Genomic DNA, 21,201 nt, shown 5'->3' with positions numbered 1-21,201 from the left:
AAGGCTGAGTCAACCTTGAGCCTGGTGGGATGTGAACCTGCACTAATTGCAGGCAGTTGGTGTTACTTAAGGAGGCATTAGCCCACTGCTCCACCAAGGCTCTAAAAACAAGTGCTATTTATAAATAATTGATTTTACAATTTGTTATTCTGAATATATTAAGAGGTATCTCTTGATAGAAGTGATCTTTAATTGATAGAAGTGATCTTTAATTGAAAATATGAATCAAACAACGACTTTTGAAGAAGGCAATTTAAGAGTACTACTATGTCCATATTTTTACTATTCAGCAGTCCAGAAAAATGTTCTGTATAGTTTATGCAACTTATTTCTCCATTTCCTTTATTTAAGATGCCACAAGAGGAATGACAGGTATCTAATCTATAATTTTTTGAATCAAGAATACTTTTCTATCATTTCACAATCAAGGACACAAGTGGCTCTTTAAAGTCTCATTATCTAAAATTAGCTGGTATGTCCTGCTATTGTGATTTGAAGTTTAGATATTATATTTTGATCACCGACTTTTAGTACTCCAAACCAAGCAAAGCTAAGATCTAATTAAAATCTTGTAAAACTTTTATGTTCAGGCAATTTTACATTCAAGATTAATAAGTATTATATAAATGTTCTATAAAATACTTTTTAAAAGTTTCTTAAACCCTATTAGTATCATCCCACTTAATAGGGTTTTCAACTATTATAACTGAAAATCATAATATTAACTATTATGACTGCAATCTGTAAATATTTTAACACCAAAAAGAGCTATCACTTAAATATGAGCCAGCAGTGTGCTGCAGCTGCCAAAAAGCCAACACAGATCTAGGCTTCATTAACAGAGGGATAGAGTCATGGTCCTATGGAGTGTTGATACCACTTTATAATGCCTGGTAAGGTCACACTTGGAATACTGCATCCAATTTTGGTCACCACGATGTCAGAAAAATGTTGAGACTCTAGAAAGAGTGCAGAGAAGAGCAACAAAGATGATCAGGGGAGTGACTGGAGGCTAAAACATATAAAGAATGGTTGCCAGAATTGGGTATGTCTAGTTTAATGAAAAGAAGGACTAGGGGTGACATGATGGCAGTGTTCCTATATCTCAGAGATTGCCACAAAGAAGAAGTCAAGCTATTCCCCAAAGCACCTGAAGGCAGGACAAGAAGCAATGGATGGAAACTAATCATGGAGAGAAGCAGTCTAGAACTAAGAAGAAATTTCCTGATGGTTAGAACAATTAACTATTGGAACAGCTTGCCTTCAGAAATCATGGGCGCTCCATCACTGGAGGTTTTAAAGAAGAAACTAGACAGTCACTTGTCTGCAATGGTATATGTTCTCCTGCTTGAGCAGGTGGCTGGAATAGAAGACCTCCAAGGTCCCTTCTAGATTCTAATTCTAATTCTAATTCTATTCTATTCTTTATATTTTAGGTTTCCAACTATGTTCCAACACATCCCTTAAATTATAAAGTATTTTCAAATGCTGACATTTTTTTTGTAAATCCTGTCCTTATTAGAAAGCCAAACCACCTGGATATATTATCACCCCTTGAGCTCATTTAGTAGGAAAGAGCTGGATTCTCTTGCATTATGAAATATTTGAATTTAGATGACACAGGCTAATCTTCAAAATGCATGCATAATATTTATGGAGTACTTCTTGAGCACTGATTGCCCGATTCAGACATATATGGGTTGTACACTATTCACAAACTCATTGCCTTGCATGCTCTCATTCATGCAAAAGGTTAGCTCAGAATTTCCAGCAATGTAAAATGCTTAACATTGCATAAAGAAGTATCATACAACTGAATGGTCATTATTCTTACAAACTTAGAAATACAGTAATTCCTGGAATGTATTTTACTTACTCTGTTGAGATAGCTGCTGTTTAAAATAATTTGTACAAGTCTTTCCATAGAGTCTTCCAACTTTTTTAAACACCTTCCCAATATCCGACAAGAAAAATCAGCATCATTTAATAATTTAGCTATGATAAAAACAGCCTGAGTCATAAAATCTGGAAAGGGTTGTTCAGGAAGGTTATATGATGTAACCAGACCATCGAGTAACTGGGAAAAAGAATTGGACACCACGGAGCAATCCCTTCCAAGTTTCATCAAATCCATTTTCATACTGTTGGACTCTGCCAGATTTCTTATTTCAATGAAATGTTGTAGGAACTGCATGTGCAGCATCACAGATTGATTCTTGCTGGAAGTCAATGTGGGAAGTACATTTGACAAACTGGGAGGGGGAAAACTGTTGAAATCATGTCCCCTGAGACTTAAACTAGGCAGGTTTTCTGTACAATCACTTGAGATATCACACCCGGAGTCTTGAAAAAGGTCACTGCAGTCTGTTGTATTAGAAGCTGCCACAGACTGGCCTGTAGGTGGCAGAATCCCTGAAAGACAAGAAGAAAACTAGACATTCAGTATATTATAATGGATGGAGAACTGGACTCTAAATGAAGAGACCTGAGGCGGAGTCAAAATTTCCTAAACGTTATTATATTAGGCTTCAAAAGCTCCTAATACTTCCATTGATTGTTTTCAATCAATGCCACTGAACAATTAAAAAATCACATTAAAAGTTTTATCTAGTTTTCATAGTCATAGTGTTATTTACTTAAGAGGAAATGACTGCTTTTTCTGCAAGTCTCATCTACGTCTAACAAAGGTATGGTCATTTTGTGCATTTCTCCATTAATGGAGTAACATGCAAGCCTCTCTATTATTGAAAAAAATAGTGAAGTCAACAAATAGGCTCTTAAGGAATATGGCCCCAGTGTCTTAGACCCTGTTCTTAACCCTATCTCTCAGTCAACAGACCTTCAGAGTACAGGTTTTTCGGTGTTGCTTGTTAGGCATATGGTGATAGCCTACAATGTTGGGTTGAAAATATATTAACCACGATGCTATGTCTTTAAGATGCTAATTGGCCAAAGGGTGTGTAAGTGTTCTCATGGCCATAAGAGGGAGCTAGTAACGTAGCTTCTCTCTCTCTCTCTGAATTCACTGCTCTCTACTATTACTGTTTTTGCTCTGCTGTTGGTTTACTACTGCTGTAAATCTGACCTGTGTATTGACCTCTGGACCGGTAAGAAGACTTTGTATTTTGGATTGCTACCTGGACTGTTTATTTTTGACTGTGCATTTTTGTTTTTACACCACCTTCAAGTAAACTACTTTTTGCTTTTACAACTCAGTGTACTCTTGTGTGACTTTTACTACTCTCAGTACCCTTCCTTGTCTGTGCAACTCTTTGGTAGCACAAGGAGACCTCTGCACAACAAATTCATTAACATTGCTGTTGAAGCTATCCTTATTTGTGATTTGATCACAAATAAGAGGAGTGACCTGGTGTGTAATAACAAAAAGCTGGCTGGCTTTTAGGGCAGTTGTGTGAATTCAAAGATGCAGATAAGGGCAGGGAAAAACTTGACCAGTTTAATTTAATTGATACAATCCTATGTTTAATAGTAACCCTCTTCTATTACACAAAAAATAAAATTCTGTGGCCACTTTTTGGAAAAACTCTGGAGGCCACATTCAAGGCTTCAGGGGTCTACACACAACAAAAACAAAAATAGGTTGTGATCCCAAAACCTAGAGAAGCTTGCAGCCTGTTACTGCCCAAAGAGGCAGTGAAGTCAGCAAGATTTGGGCAACTCATCAGTCTTCCTTGCTGTCTAGCTGTGTCTATTCTGCTTTACTTCATTTTAAGCTCAAATACTAACTGTAAGGCGATTCATAATTTCCAAAATATATGAATAACACAATTACAGAGATAATTACTAGAAATACATTTGAAACTTACTGTTTTTTACACTGACTCCAGAAAAACATTTATTTAAAAGGAGCTGTTGCCTTAAATGAAGAACTTCCATTTCTAATGCTTTAACTCTCATTTTCCATTTGGAATCCTGTTCAGATACTCGACTGGCCAGGTGTACTGCATATTCTTTGCTGCTTTTATCTGGTGGCTTGGAGCGGATAATTGCTAAAGCCAGTGCCAACTGCAACGTTTTGAAATACCATGTTGCATCTTCTTTATCTTTATCTTTTATGTCTGTTAGAATGAAAGCAAAACTATATTAGGTACTTCTCTCCAATTAAAAAGTTGCTTTGTATTTTATTTATTCAACGATAAGGAAGTATTTTAGCTCCGGCAAGGCTTATATTTCCCTTCATGGATTACTGCCTTGTCGTGGCGAAGGGGCTTGCGTAATTCAATGAAGCTATGAGCTATGCCATGCAGGGCCACCCAAGACGGACATAGCAGAGAGTCATAGCAGAGAGTTCTGACAAAACGTGATCCACTGGAGAAGGAAATGGCAACCCACTCCAGTATCTTTGCCATGAAAACCCTATGGACAGTACCAAAAGGCAAAATGATATGACGCTGGAAGATGAGCCCCTCAGCTCGGAAGGCATCCAATATGCTACTGGGGAAGAGCAGAGGGCTAGTACTAGTAGCGCCAGAAAGAATGAAGTGACTGGGCCAAAGCTGAAAGGACGCTCAGCTGTGGATGTATCTGCTGGTGAAAGGAAAGTCCGATGCTGTAAAGATTTTTTCTCCATAGGAACCTGGAATGTAAGATCCATGAATCAAGGAAGGCTGGGTGTGGTCAACCAAGAGATGACAAGACTGAACATCGACACCTTAGGAATCAGCGAACTAAAATGGACAGGAATGGGTGAATTTAATTCAGATGACCATCAGGTATACTACTGCGGGCAAGAATCCCTCAGAAGAAATGGAGTAGCCTACATAGTCAATAAAAGAGTAGGAAAAGCAATACTGGGATACAATCCCCCAAATGACAGAATGATCTCAGTTCGAATCCAAGGCAAACCATTCAATATCACAGTAGTCCAAGTCTATGCCCAACCACCGGTGCTGAAGAGGATGAAATTGACTGGTTCTATGACCATGGAGACGTCCTCGGACAAATGCTGGCTCTTCGGCTTTGAAACAGAGATGAGCACTGGCCCCTAGAGTTGGAAACCACTAGCACGCATGTGCAGGGGAACTTTTACCTTTACCTTTTATGAAGCCCTACAGCACCTTATAGAACTAACACCAAAAAATGATGTCCTTATCATCATGGGGGATTGGAATGCTAAAGTAGGAAGCCAAAAGATAATCAGAATAACAGGCACGTTTGGCCTTGGAGTACAAAATGAAGCAGGGCACAGGCTAATAGAATTTTGTCAAGAGAATATGATGGTCATAGCAAACACTCTTTTCCAACAACCCAAGAGACGGCTCTACACATGGACATCACCAGACGGTCAGCACAGAAATCAGATTGACTATATGCTCTGCAGCCAAAGATGGAGAAGCTCTATACAGTCAGTAAAAACAAGACCAGGAGCTGACTGTGGCTCAGACCATGAGCTTCTCATTGCAAAGTTTAGGCTTAAACTGAATAAAGTAGGGAAAAGCATTAGGCCACTCAGGTATGAATTAAATCATATCCCTGTTCAATATACAGTAGAGGTGACAAATAGATTTAAGGAATTAGATCTGATAGACAGAGTACCTGAACAACTATGGACAGAGGTTTGCAACATTGTACAACAGGTAGCAACTAAAACCATCCCAAAGAAAAAGAAATGCAAGAAAACAAAATGGCTGTCTGAGGAAGCTTTGCAAATAGCTGAGGAAAGGAGGGAAGCTAAAGGCAAAGGAGAAAAAGATACACCCAATTGAATGTAGAATTCCAGAGAATAGCTAGAAGACATAAGAATGCCTTCTTAAATGAACAGTGCAAAAAATAGAAGAAAACAATAAAATAGGGAGGACTAGAGATCTCTTCAAGAAAATTGGAGAGATGAAGGGAATGTTTCATGCAAAAATGGGCATGATAAAGGACCAAAATGGCAGGGACCTAACAGAGGCAGAAGAGATTAAGAAGAGGTGGCAAAATTACACAGAAGAACTATACAAGAATGAGCTTAACATCCCTGATAACCACGATGAGGTGGTCACTGACCTCGAGGCCAGACATCCTAGAATGTGAAGTGAAGTGGGCCTTAGAAAAGCTGAGCAACAACAAAGCTAGTGGAGGTGACAGTATTCCAGCTGAGGTATTTAAAATCTTAAAATACGATGCAGTAAAAGTGCTACACTCAATTTGCCAGCAAATTTGGAAAACTCAACAGTGGCAACAGGATTGGAAAAGATCAATTTATATTCCAATTCCAAAGAAAGGCAGTGTCAAAGAATGTTCAAACTATCACACCATTGCACTCATTTCACATGCTAGTAAAGTTATGCTTAAAATCCTACAAGATAGACTCCAGCAGTATGTGGATCGAGAACTACCAGAAGTACAGGGAGGATTTTGAAGAGGCAGAGGAACTAGAGATCAAATTGCCAACATACGCTGGATCATGGAGAAAGCTAGGGAATTCCAGAAAAACATCTATGTCTACTTCATCAACTATGCTAAAGCCTTTGATTGTGTGGATCAGAACAAACTTTGCCAAGTTTTTAAAGAGATGGGAGTACCAGACCATCTTATTTGTCTCTTGAGAAACCTATTTGCAGGTCAAGAAGCAACAGTAGGAACTGGACACGGAACCACTGATTGGTTCAAAATTGGGAAAGGAGTCAGGCAAGGCTATATACTGTTGCCCTGCCTGTTTAACTTATACGCAGGGCTAGATGAATGAGAAAGGCAGGGCTAGATGAATCAAAAGTTGGAGTTAAATTGCCAGGACAAATATCAACAACCTAAGATATACAGATGACACCACTCTAATGGCAGAAAGTGAAGAACTAAAGAGCCTCTTGTTGCAGGTGAAGAAGAGTGCAAAACTTGGGTTGAAACTTAACATTAAAAAAGCAAGATCATGGCATCTGGCCCTCTCAATTCCTGGCAAATAGATGGGGAAGAAATGGAGGTAGTGACAGATTTTATTTTCCTGGGCTCCAAAATCACTGCAGATGGGGACTGTAGCCAAGAAATTAAAAGACGCTTGCTCCTGGGGAGGAAAGCCATGGCAAATCTAGACAGCACACTAAAAAGCAGAGACATCACCCAGTCAACAAAAGTGCGTATAGTCAAGGCTATAGTCTTCCAAGCTGCAATGTATGGCAGTGAAAGTTGGACCATAAGAAAGGCTGAGTGCCAAAGAATTGAAGCCTTTGAACTTAAGATACAGGAGGATACAGGAGGATCTGGACAGACTCGAATACTGGGCACTATCTAACAAAATGAAATTCAATTGTGAAAAAAGTAAGGTTCTGCATTTAGCAGGAAAAATCAAATGCACAGGTATAGTATAGGTGGTACCTTGCTCAATAGTAGTAACTGTGAGAGGGATCTCGGAGTCCTAGTGGACAACCACTTAAATATGAGCCAGCAGTTTGCTGCAGCTGCCAAAAAAGCCAACACAGTGCTAGGCTGCATTAACAGAGGAATAGAATCAAGATCACGTGAAGTACTAATACCACTTTACAATGCCTTGGTAAGGCCACACCTGGAATACTGCATCCAGTTTTGGTCACCACGATGTAAAAAAGATGTTGAGACTCTAGAAAGAGTACAGAGAAGAGCAACAAAGATGATTGGGGGACTGGAGGCTAAAACATATAGGGAACGGTTGCTGGAATTGGATATGTGTAGTTTAATGAAGAGAAGGGTGAGGGGTGACATGATAGCAGTGTTCCTTATCTCAGGGGCCGCCACAAAGAAGAGAGAGCCAAGCTATTCTCCAAAGCACCTGAAAGCAGGACAAGAAGCAATGGATGGAAACTAGTCAAGGAGAGAAGCAACCTAGAACTAAGGAGAAACTTCCTGACAGTTAGAACAATTAACCAGTGGAACAACCTGCCTCCAGAAGCTGTGAATGCTCCAACACTGGAAGTTTTTAAGAAGAGACTGGACAGCCATTTGTCTGAAATGGTATAGGGTTTCCTGCCTTAGCAGGGGGTTGGACTAGATGACCTCCAAGGTCCCTTCAACTACTACTACTTCTTCTTCTTCTTCTTCTTATTATTATTATTATTATTATTATTATTATTATTATTATTATTATTATTATTATTATTATTACTATGGTGCTGGAGAAGACTCTTGCAAGTCCCTTGGACTGCAAGGCGATCAAACCGGTCAGTCCTAGAGGCGATCAACCCTGACTGCTCTTTAGAAGGCCAGATCCTGAAGTTGAAACTCAAATACTTTGGCCATCTAATGAGAAGGAAGGACTCACTGGAGAAGAGGCTAATGCTGGGAAAGATTGAGGGCAATAGAAGAAGGGGACGACAGAGAATGAGGTGGCTCGATGGAGTCACTGAAGCAGTAGGCGTGAGCTTAAATGGACTCCAGAAAATGGTAGAGGACAGGAAGGCCTGGAGGAACGTTGTCCATGCGGTCGTGATGGGTCGGACACGACTTCGCAGCTAACAACAATATATAAAACTTTTACAGTCTTCGTTGTGTTCTACATAACTTCCCCCCCCGAAATAAAGCAATGACAGCATTGATATAAATGGTTCTTACTGTTTGATCCAATCACCCCTTTTCCTAGGCTCCAATAATACTGTCATCCTGCCTCCCCAGAAAAGCCATACACTGTTGTTTTACACAACCAAGCTGTCCATGGCAGTTCCAAACTGGATCTTGGATTCATAAACAAGCAATTATAAACTGCTCCATTATCTTTAGAATATGCCCACATCACCGCCAGTTTAAGAACCACTAATCCATGTTATACCGCAGCTGCATAGAAATGACAAGCTGATCGTACTATTTTATTTCAGCTAAGGTTAATTTTAAATAAAAAATTAGAATAAATGCCAGTTTTTTTATTGCTTCCAGCAATATAGTTGAAGCTACTTATGCGCATGCCAGGATCTAAGAATTTAATCTTGACACATGGCAGGTAACCTAATGCCATTTCAGCCAAGAATTGTTATATTGCGTTTACCCACATAATCGCAGGCTCAAGAGGAAAGGACTTCACAGGCTAGCTTTCAAATGGCTTTTCAAATCTTACCCTTTTGCTTATCTGGATGATTAGCCTTCATCTCCTGGAAAGATAACCTATATCCAATTTTTATGTAAAGTGGAGAAATGAGGCGCCCAATTAGTCTTATGAAAATGTAGTACATTTATAGATCTAAATGTATAAAAGATAATGAAAGGGCATAAAGTTCAAGGAACACAATAAAAGAAAAAGAAAATAAAAAATTCCTGTGATCTGTATGTCTGTGTGGAAAGGTGGAGGGGAGTGGGAGGAAAAAGAATGCCCCTTCTTTCCTAAAGGCTCAGTGAGCACACCACAATATCAGTGGTGAATTAGTATAATGATAGAAAGGCACTATAAATGTTATTAAACATATTACTAATTTACAAGTTAGTAAGCGTCACAAAAGGCAATGAGGGGAAGGGAAATTAGGTCCCTTGTCAGCATTCATGACACAAGCAATACCAAACCACGTTATGTACAATGATGTATACCAGGGGTGTCAAACTCAATTTCATTGAGGGCTGCATCAGCATTGCAGTTGCCCTCAGAGGGCCGGGTGGGTATGGCCAGGGTGGGCGTGGCCTACTGGATGGGCGTGGCTAGAGTGCGTATGGCCTACTGGGTGGGCATGGCAAACTCTACATTGTTCGCATCAAGGGTGCCTGGGCAGGAGTGGGACAGATCTGAGGGTCTCTTGCAGAAGGAGGGTCTCTGGGCCAGGGCCAAGGCAGTTTGGGACATTCCCTCACTGTTTCCAGGATGGCTTCATGGGCCACATGAAACCACTTCGCAGGCCGGATCTGGCCCCCGGGCCTTGTGTTTGACATGTCTGATGTATACAGACTATAGAGATAGCTACAAATCCACTGCAGGAACTAGGGCAGGGGTAGGCAACCTCGGCTCTTTTATGACTCATGGACTTCAACTCCAAGAATTCCTGAGCCAGCCATGCTGGCTCAGGAATTCTGGGAGTTGAAGTCCATGAGTCATAAAAGAGCCGAGGTTGCCTACCCCTGAACTAGGGAAATGTAACATTTTGCACAACTGAAACATAATCTTGACAGAAAAATAAAGTGCATTTATGACACTAATGCGTAGTCTTGAAACATAAGTGTCCTTTATTCTAGATGGGCAAATATTGGAAATGTTCATGATTAGAACTACCTGAAGAAGAAGAAAGAGTGATATGAGGAATTGTGAATAAAAACATATATTTTCCTTTCCCTTCTAGTTTTCTTTGTGGGAAAATAAGGTTTATGCTACATGCTATGATAGATGGTGACCAACTGTTATTAGCTTAAAATCAGGCTTTGTGTGGCAAAGAAGGACCATATACCAAAAGTTAAGTAGTTACAATTTTGCACAGGGAATTTAAGATCCATCAAAAGACGAAACAGGCCTATTGTTCCATAAAATGTGCAACCTCTGGGGACTGGAAAATATTAATCTTATTAAATTGTTGAGAGAGCCAGAATTTTAAGACATAAGAATATATTCTGAACACCAAACCAACTTTCAGTGATAACAGGAAGCAAAGAATATAAGCAATATTAATAGCACTTATTCTTATATACTGCTTCACAGCCCTCTCTAAGCGGTTTACAAAGTCAGCATATTGCCCCCACCAATCTGCGTCCTCATTTTACTGATCTCAGAAGGATGGAAGGCTCAACAAAGAAAAACCTGGCATCAGTGGAAAATTAAAACTGATTCATAGCTGGGCACAAAATGATTCTAGATCAGGGGTGTCAAACTGCTGGCCCGTGGCCCGGTTTCATCATACCAAAGCTGCGCCCATCTCATTGTTGGCAATGCAAAGAGTCGCAATACGTCACAGCACATCACATGACATGGCAAGTTTGAGACCCATGTTTTAGATGCTTAAAGTTAGGTCAGCAAAATTCAGGATCTCATTTGACAGGAATTATATCTGCAATGTGAAATAGATGGCATTTGTCCTTGAATACCTAATATGTTGGACGTCTATGTATTCTCCCTACAGAAGGGAGATACTGTACTGAATAGTGGATGGTATAAAATTAGTATGGTATGTGATTTCCCTATCCATGAAGAATTGTAGCCTTGCTATATTTTTCTCTCTTTCAAACAGAATGTAAGTTGCTAACATAAATATGTCAAGGGAAAAAAATCACTCCCACTCATTAGGGCTCCATGGCCAAAATAATCAGTAGCCGGAATTGTGCTTTCTTTGGCAAGAGAACAAAAACTCACATAATCCCCTAACTTATGCTGTTTATTTTTTAAAAACCACTCTTCTGGTTTCAAGAGAAATTGTAGTATTTTTAGGCATTGCAGTAGAAAAGACAGGTTAGATAAAACATGCAGAGAATTTTTTCCTCAGAAATTACAATTTAGAGCCATGTTGGCGCAGTGAGTAAGGCATCATGCTAGAAACTGGAAGATTGTGAATTCTAGTCATGCCTTAAGCCTAAAGGCAGCTGGGTGATCTTGGGTCAGTCAGTCTCTCCCAGCCCTAAAAATGAGGGAATGGCAAGCCACTTCTGAAATCTTTCCAAGAAAACTGCAGGAACTTGTCTGGGCCATCACTAGAAGTTAATATTATCCAGAAACTACCAAAAAGATTACAATTCAGCAAATAATTTTAAGCTTTAATTGATAATTTACATGACAATGTACTTAAAATGTGTAAGGTTTACTATACTATATATTTCTTCTTGAACTTTCAATCCATTAACCTCACCTTCAATCGTATTTCCTTGTTAGAAAAATAAGCCTCTTCAGTGCTATCTCATGAGAATATTTAAGAGAATCTAGATTTAGTGAACAGTAACTCTGAACTTCAATGATAAAGCAGCTGGTCTGGCCCTCTCAATTCCTGGCAAATCGATGGGGAAGAAATGGAGGTAGTGACAGATTTTATTTTCCTGGGCTCCAAGATCACTGCAGATGGGGACTGTAGCCAAGAAATTAAAAGACGCTTGCTCCTGGGGAGGAAAGCCATGGCAAATCTAGACAGCACACTAAAAAGCAGAGACATCACCCTGTCAACAAAAGTGCGTATAGTCAAGGCTATGGTCTTCCCAGTTGCAATGTATGGCAGTGAAAGCTGGACCATAAGAAAGGCTGAGCGCCAAAGAATTGAGGCCTTTGAACTATGGTGCTGGAGAAGACTCCTGCGAGTCCCTTGGACTGCAAGGCGATCAAACCGGTCAGTCCTAGAGGAGATCAATCCCGACTGCTCTTTAGAAGGCCAGATCCTCTGGCTCTTTAGAAGGCCAGATTCCTCTGGCTAAGAAAAAGGAGATTGCCTCATTTAAATGTGTGTTTATCATTTTATAAGCATGAAGTAAATATTACAGTGCATCTGAAAATGTTCCACCAATTAATGGTGAGGTTTTTCCCCAGTTAATTAATTTTATTGTGTAATCTGAGGAATCAACTGGATGTCACCATTGTTGAAATTGTGTTTTTCCGAGCCATAAGCATGCTGCACTTCCTAACATATTGCCAAATGTTAGAAAAACAAAGCTAGCAGTCTCTTCAAAAACAGCCTCGCTGTCAAATCATAGTAAAGGTAAGCCTTGATTTACAACAGTTCGTTTAGTGATTGTTTGAAAGTTATACTGGCACAGAAAAAAGTGACCTATGACCATTTTTCACACTTATGATTGTTGCAGCATCCCCATGGTCACGTGATTTACATTTGGATACCTGACAAAGTGGTTCGTATTTATGACAGTTGCCATGTCCCAGGGTCACGTGATCCCCTTTTGCGACCTTCTGACGAGCAAAGTCAATGGGGAAGCCAGATTCACTTAACAACCATATTGCTATTTTAACAACTGCAGCGATTCACTTAACAACTGTGGCAAGAAAAGTCGTAAAACGGGGCAAAACTCCCTTAAATTTCTCACTGGGCAACATACATTTTGGGCTCAGCAGGGGGTCGTAAATCGAGGACTGCCTGTAGAGAGCAAGAGTTGTGCCAACCAGGAGCATTGGGGGCTCTCACTTCCACAACTTGTAATGTGACAGGGGCCCCCAAACACTCATTTCCAAGCGTTCACCCAACATGGCATGGCTCCATGCTGAGGGAAGTGATTGATGGTTGTTTCCCTGCCAGCAGGGCAGGAGGAACAAGCCCAAGAAATTCCCTATCTTGCCCCACATTAAACAGCGTCAGTCAGTGGCCTAGTTTTACTGGCAGAATCAGAATTAGCCAAAAAAGGCAAAAAGGGGTTTAGGCCAGAATGCTTTTCTATCGCCTCAAGCCCTGCAAGGATAAGATTTAATCGGGGCCTTCTGGTTTTCTGCCTTCTAACTGATCTGAGGAACTATTTTGCCACATAAGTACACTGGAAGACAACAAATTCCACCTAGGTTCTTCTGGAACTGGGATAGTCCCGTGGCATTTCAAAGGCGCCTTGCCAAGGAGGCTGGATTTCAAAACGAGATCAAGGCATCTTTCTTGGCAGAAGCCGCAGCCGCCGGGCATAACCGCATCTACTCAGGCTTCCCACTTTTCAGCAGCCGGACCCACACTCACCTGCAGGCCGTCGTCCTGCAGCGGGCAGGCTCTCGGTAGGGCAGCTGTCTTTCACCCAGGAAAAAACGGGGGCCTCCATGCCATTCACTCCTACTTATCCCGGTGCTACACTACAGGCAAGTCCGAGACACAACGCCGCGTTCCCGCCCACACGCCTCAGCGAAGAAAAGCGCTCGCGCGATGGACGCCGGAGAAAGCAGCTTGGATGGTTCGGATTGTTCCGCGTTTTGCTAAACTCCGTGCAACTACGGCTTTCTTTTTTTTAAAAAAGCCCATTATGAGTCCCACAAAATCTGATTAAGCGCTTAGAAATGAAAAGAGTTTGGACTTAAAATACCAAACCAATCCAATCCAATCACTAGTTTGGGGTTTACTGGCGCCTTAACTTAACGAGGGAAAGGTGGAAAGAAGCTGTAATAGTAAACCTCTCTAATCTTTTGAGAAGCAATACAGTACTTCCGTGAAAGCCCTAATAAGCAGGCATATACACAGAATGAAGGCTACTGCTAAGCTTGTAAGCCGCCCTGAGTCTTCGGAGAAGGGCGGGATGTAAATGGAATTAAAATAAAAAAAAAATAAACAGAAAACGTGTGTTTTTTATTTTTTATTTCTTTTTTTGGGGGGGGGGGGTTGCGGGGGTCTCCTGGATAATAAATCAGGTGATAGCTCTGCAACCTGCCTGAAGCAAATTTAGACACTCAGCCTCTAGTCTAGTGGATATTTCGTGTTTATTCCACAAAGGTGCAATGATTTTCATAATCACTCTGGAAACTGAGTAGAATAGAGTTACTTCTGAGGTAATTTCACCGGTTTATAAAGAAAGGCAAACAGCAAAGTTGTCTACAGCGAGAAACAATTTTTTGCTCTACAAAGAGGAAGTATGCCTACTTTTATGGCCAGTGTACTTTCTATCCTATTGTATTTGTGGCACAACAAATGAATTTTTTAAGGTGATCAGCTCGTCCTTCTCTTTACTTCCAACTGACTTCATCCTCAACCATGTGAGGTGGGCTATTTGTTCATTGTTAGATTTATAACCACATTTTCTTTCTGTATCTCAGAGCCATGTGTATAGTAGACCCCTGCCCTCTCATCCTACATCAAACAAGTCTGAGGAAGATTGAGCTGGGAGAAATTGACCCAAGGCATTTAAACTTCAATGGCTAAAGATGGATTTGACCCTCGGGGTTCTTAATCACCGTTAGAGGTCATATTCTGAAGTGTTTTCCATCAGTTTTTTACTTACAATATTCTTCTGAAGTTGGTTACACTGAAGCAGCATTAATCTACTTAGAAAATCCGTATTTTCTATTAATGAAAATGGTCCTTGATCTGACATATCAGAAGGTTGACAATGGGGGAAAAGCAACCAAGCATCTGAAGAACAAAGTCAATGTGCAAAAAATACAGTGAAGATGGAGAAGATTCTGAAAAGCAGGTAGAATTAATAAAACAATTCCAAACCAATGATCCTTTGTGTTACCCTTATTATAAACATACAGTTTAATAGAGTTGTTCTAGAAAAATCTTTCATACTTAGTTGGGTGGGGGGGGGTTGATAGAAACTATTGTAGTGTGTTTGGAAGACACATTGGAGAAGGATGCTTCAAAATTACATATTTAAAATTTTGCTTCCATCTTACTCCACATATATTGTTTTGCTCATTGACACTGTTTTCTTTTTAATGAAAGAAAAACATTTTGATGTTTTCACTATGTACCGTGTAATCATAATGAATTTGTAACTTGGTGCCTTATAATCTTGATAATTATGATGACAGAAATACAGTTCAAATATATACAAGGTCTTTTGATCTCAGTTTGCAACTGTAAGTGGATCTATTGAATCAGAATGCTTAGGGAATAATGAAATGTTTCTCTAGGTACTTTTCAAAATATCACAATATGGCTTCAAGCTTTTCTATTCAGTTGAATTCCTGTTAATATGGCTCAGAATTTATGATACATGGTACTTCTGTTTCATTTCTAATCAAAGAGTAAAATATTTTTCAGGAAGCTAATTATGCTGTTCTCTTTGAATGATTGGTGAAGCAATAATGCAATTTAGTAACTGTCTAATCCAATAGCTCATAATAGCATCATGTAAATAATAAAATTTAGGCGTGAGCCTAAATGGACTCCAGAAGATGGTAGAGGACGGGAAGGCCTGGAGGAATGTTGTCCATGGGGTCGCGATGGGTCGGACACAACTTTGCAACTAACAACAACAAAATAATAAAAATATAATACAATATTCATTTTGTGACCTACACTTGCTTTATTAATGCGCTTTCTCACAACACTTTCTTCAGTGTGATATACAGCATTACCTAGTCAGAGTATAAAATAGTGCATTTGCATAGCATACCAAACCATGTTGAACTATGCTTAACTATGATTTGTTGAATACCATTATCTGGGTTCACACATACTTGCTAAAGATATAAATCACAGTAGCTAAATATAAACGACAAAAATTAAATTACATTGTGGAAAGACAGTTATATGGGGAGCAGAATATTCTGTGTAAATTATGCTATAGTTATAATTGGCAGCTGGCTGAGGAATTCTGGGAGCCAAAGTCCACAAGTCTTAAAAGTTACCACATTTGGAGACCCCTGAAGATGCTATAGAGAGACGATTGAGAGCATCCTGTCATACTGCATCACTGTCTAGTTTGGAAGCATTACTGCTTTGGACAGGAAGGTGATGCAAAGAGTGGTCAGGATGGCAGAAAAGATTACTGGTAGTTCACTTCCTTCTATCCAGGACACAGCATATAAGTGGAGCAGAGCTGGGGTGAGAATGGGGCCGGCTGAGAGATTTTGCGGGAGCCCTGCCAATCTGGCAGGGAAATGAGGAGCTCTGGCTGTGGGTCTGGCAGTGGGGCGTGCTCTGAGGAGGGAAGAAAAGGGAGGAGGAAGCCGACAGGAAGAGGGAGTGAAAGAGATGGGAGGGAAGTTTTTGGTGGGAGATCAGGCGGAGCGAGCTGAGGAAAAAGAGAGAGCTTAGCTTAATGGAGCCTGTCATCCAGAGCTAGCTGTGCAAAGAGATAGAGAGAGTAAGAAGGCCAGACGAAGAGAGGAGAGAGGGTCGGTTGGGGAGTTTTATTTCTTCTCCCTTGTTGGAGCCAGTTGGCTTAGGCAAGTTGCTGTCACCAGAGACTGACTACCATCGCCCTAGGCAAGTCGCTGTTCCCAGAGACTGACTAACATTGTCATAGGCAAGTTCCTACTATCAGAGACTGGCTAACATCGTCCTAAGCAGATTGCTGTTACTAGGGACCAACTACTACTGTTTATGCCAGCTGCTGCTACCAGGACTTGACTACCATCGTCTCTTGTAAGTCTTACTGCCTGAGATCAACTAGCATCATCCCATGTGAGTTACAATTGAAAGAGATCGACCATCACCACTCTATGTGCGTGGCTTCCAACCGTGACTGAACATCACCGTGCTACGTGCCCTGTCAGGCAGAGGTGCCAACATGAGAGACCCCTTGGGTCGGCAGCCAGCTGAAGAGGAGGCCAGGAGGGCCCGGACTTTAGCTGTCCATTTGGGGGTGGCGCTACATAAGCATTGCTTGAACAGGGTCTGCAGTATTGTCTGGGACACTACACATCCTCTTCATGACCTGTTTTCCTTGTTAGCTTCTGGGAGGAAGCTTTGTGGTATCCAAAGCAGAACATCCAGATTCAGTCACAGTTTCGTTCCATATAGCATCAACCTTGTGAACTCTCAAGTTTCCTCTTTCCGCTATGTATTCAAAATGGACAGTGATGTGTGTGTGTGTGTGTGTGTGTGTATAAGTGTAGGTATAAATATGTATGTATATAGCATGTATATATGTGTGTTATGTATGTGTATGTGTAGATAAATTCTTTTGAGAGTAGGCAACAGAATTTCATTTTTAATGTGCTCACAGTAAAAAATAATAAAGGTTATCCTATCCTATCCTATCCTATCCTATCCTATCCTATCCTATCCATGTAAATAGCTAAAAATATCCAGCAGGCCACTGTATATAAATTATTGTTGTGTATATGACAAGTCTATGTAGTTTCCTTAATAATAATGATGTCACTTCTGGGATAGCCCATAGACCTGGGACTTCCTGATGATCTCCCATCCAAGTATTAAGTTTGACTCTGCTTAACTTTTCTACCAGTCAGCAAGGATCTGCCCCTACTAGAACACAATACCTAATTAGAAATTGTTCCTCCAATAAAAAGAAAAAAAAGCTGCCCTTGCTTACATTGCAGGCATTATCCAGTAGGTAACAGTGATAACTGCACTTGTGCAATTGCATGGATAAATCAGAAATACTACTTTCTTTAACTATAGATTATATCTAAGATTTTTTTCACTAGCCTTTTATTGACTGTCAATAAACATGCAATGTGTGAATTTATTTGACTCATATTGTTGTCCATCTCAACCCAATTATTTAGAAGCAAATAACAATACATGAAAACATGGCAACAATATAAAAGTAAGAGCAGTAACGTAGCTACCTACAACAAAAACTCATAATAAACATGCATAACTAATACAATGCAACCAAGATTTCTGATAATTAAACTGAGGCAAACCCCTTATCCTTCCTTATATAATGGGCTAATCTAACATCCTGGTTGAGGGGAAAGCCAGGTCTTCAAGGTCTTATAGAAGGCTAACAGGATTGGAGCCATGTAAATTTGATGGGGTGGAGAATCCTGTTTTAAGGCAGGTGCATGGGCCCTGCTAAACTATATTATTTCAAAGAAGGGACCCAGAGCATGCCTGCCCTGTTGTATTTGGTTGGATGAATGGAAGCAATAGGAGACAGCAATCCCATAAATAACCTGGTCATATGAGGATTTAAAGATGACTACTGCATATTGAAAAAGGGACACGGTGGCTCAGTGGGTTAGGACACTGAGCTTGTCGATCAGAAGGTCGGCAGTTTGGCGGGTCGAGTCCCGAGTGCCACGTAGCAGAGTGAGCGCCTGTTACTCATCCCAGCTTCTGCCAACCTAGCAGTTCAAAAGCAACCACTACGGTGGGAAGGTAACAGCGCTCCATGCGCCTTTGGCGTCTAGTCATGCCGGCCACATGACCACGGAGACATCCTTGGACAAGCGCTGGCTCTTCGGCTTTGAAACGGAGATGAGCACCGGCCCCTAGAGTTGGAAACGACTAGCACACATGTGTGGGGGAACCTTTACCTTTACCTTTACTACATCTTGAATTGCACTCAGAAGCCCACTGGGAGTCAGTACAGATAACCCATTTCCTCTAGGGTCTTCCATGAGTTGTAAGCTTACTATTTTTGAACTATCTTCCCTAAAAAGCTGCAAAAAGATATGGATACCCCTAAAATAAAACTGAGAAAAAGAGAAGTCTTTTCCATCATATCTTTGGGACTACTGATAACAAATTACGAAGTGTAAATATCATTTTTTCCCCCAGTAGCCTATTTGAGCAGTAACATTAACCTTTACTTTGAATGGCATGAGGAATATTATCCTTAGAAATGGCTCCTGATGGAGATATTAGAAGTATAGGTAGTTATTTAAAAAATCTGGTTTTAATAAAAAGGTCAAACCTACATGTGACTGAAACTTTATTTTTGACTATTTTAGTACTCTAGTCTGAATTCCAGGAGCATTTTATTAAGGATTCACAAAGAAAAATGCAAAACTATGATTGATGTGAATGTGTAATTTTTTTGTCTTTATTGTCTTGGTAGAATATGACATTTTAGCCCTTAAAACCCACTTCAGAAAATTATTTTCTGTATACCGTCATTTCAAGTGACAGTCTTTATATTTCTCTCAAACTTTCCTAGTTTAACATTTTTCTCCTATTTGAGAAAAATGATTTTTATTTACAGGACTGATTATCCAGGTCATTTTTCCTCTCTGGGGAACACAACCTTTTCTGAAGGAAGGTACACATTGACCTACCTTCCCATAAACTATCTGTGGGAATAGAGTTTCTGGAATTCAGCTTAAGGAAAACCGACACAAATACCACAAAAGAAAGTGCTGTGTGGAGAAATTCACACTTGCACAAGCACAAGGGTAATGGGGAATCAGCAAAAGAGATCCTCATGATTAGAATAGAATATGTCTGTCACATCTCCTTACATCATGGTTAGAGTCACCATCCCTGTGGAGTTTTGACCCAGGAAGATGAAGTCAGATATTCTTTCCACAACATCTTCACCTATTTCCATCAGGTGGGCACTAGTAGCTGGTATAATTTTAATGTTTTTTTTATCATGATGAACATTAGACTGGTTTTTGCATTTCCTTCTTCAACAAGACATTGCTTAAGTGTTCCCTGCTTCCAGCCACCAAACTGGTATCCTCGGCAAAGCTGGAGTTGATAATATTTCTTATAGCAATTTCCAATTCCAGTTTCTACTCCAGCATTTCTCATGTTTTTGTGTTTTATTCTTGCCCTGTATTCTTGCCCTGAGTCCTTCGGGAGAAGGGCGGTATAGAAATATTAATAAATTAAAATTAAAAATTAAATAATATGCATATAAATTAAACAGATAGAAAATATATAGTATTGATGAAAACTTTTCCCAGTTTTGAACCATTTTCTTGCTTATATAATTTTTTTTATTGGTGAAGAGATCTAGTTGTTAAGATGGTGGCGCCTGGACCATCTGTGGCTGCATTGGCTCTCAAAGCTAAAAAGGTTTTGGATGAACATAAGGGATATAGGCCACATGATTGGGAAGGTTTTAATGTCTTTGAGCAATGTAGTGGGATTAAGCTAACAGATGACCGACAATCTTTGCTGGCATGGCGAGTTTTTAGCTGTTTTGGAACTGTTGGTGAGACCATTAAAATTTGTTCGTGCTGTTTGAAATTGTTCTGCTGGCAATTTATTAAAGAGTTTTACAAAAACAAGATTTTACAATATATCCCCAAATCCCCCCCACCCCAAACCCGCCCACTTCCCCCCCCCCACTTCCCAGAGCTAAATACAGGATTATAGTTATAATAATCATATTCTAAATAAGAATTATGCATAATATACAATTAACCAAATTCATAATGTGCTTTAACTCCCCTTTAACATAACTACATACAAAGTACCAATAACAATATCCCTGTAAAATCTACTCATAAGCTAAATGGAACTTTTTAGTCCCATATTTATTCTGAATATAATCTATCCATCTCCTCCAAACTGAAATATATCTTTCCTGTGAATGATCTTTCAAGTAAGGCTCAGAATTTCATATTGCATATGCCTATTTTTATATTTTCTGATTGAAAAGTTTGTGGATATGCATTTGTACTTTTTAGTGCAACAACTGGAGGTAGTTTGGCATTCTTCTTCTAGGAAGGCTTTTTTGGTCTTTCTAGTCTTGCCCATAACCCAGTTGTTATGTTTCAGGTTCGGACGAGCAGGAAAGACGCCAGGCAGATGAGTACAGAAGAATACTTGTTTTATTCATAACTATAACTGTACTGAGGATTAAGGGTAACCATGCAGTCTTTATATAGTCTCCTGTAGTCTAAACAACCAATCAGATTGAACCCATCATTCCTGCCAAGTTAACTGCAGCCAGGACTGGAAAGTCCTATCTGTGTTGCTGGAGAACCGTTAGCTTTCCAGCGTACACATGGTAAGGTATTCCCAAAAGCTCAATACTAACACCAGAAGTCCTGTGATA

At 40.0% G+C, this 21,201-nt stretch overlaps 1 protein-coding gene across 1 annotated transcript in view; it reads right to left on the bottom strand.

The window, feature by feature from the left end:
* Positions 1–21,201, bottom strand: part of MEI4 (meiotic double-stranded break formation protein 4) — a gene marked incomplete at both ends in the record, with an annotated part of 97,791 nt that overhangs the window by 35,929 nt on the left and 40,661 nt on the right. Inside the window, 2 exons of the mRNA XM_083373020.1 lie at positions 1,877–2,412; positions 3,828–4,079. Of these exons, the coding sequence (XP_083229146.1) occupies positions 1,877–2,412; positions 3,828–4,079 (788 nt within the window). The remainder of the gene's footprint in view (positions 1–1,876; positions 2,413–3,827; positions 4,080–21,201) is intronic.

This window comes from Vipera ursinii (genome assembly GCF_947247035.1).
Source record: "Vipera ursinii genome assembly, chromosome: 1".
Lineage (NCBI taxonomy): Eukaryota > Metazoa > Chordata > Lepidosauria > Squamata > Viperidae > Vipera > Vipera ursinii.
Note: the sequence above shows the minus strand (reverse complement) of the source record. Positions and strands in the feature narration are given on the sequence as shown.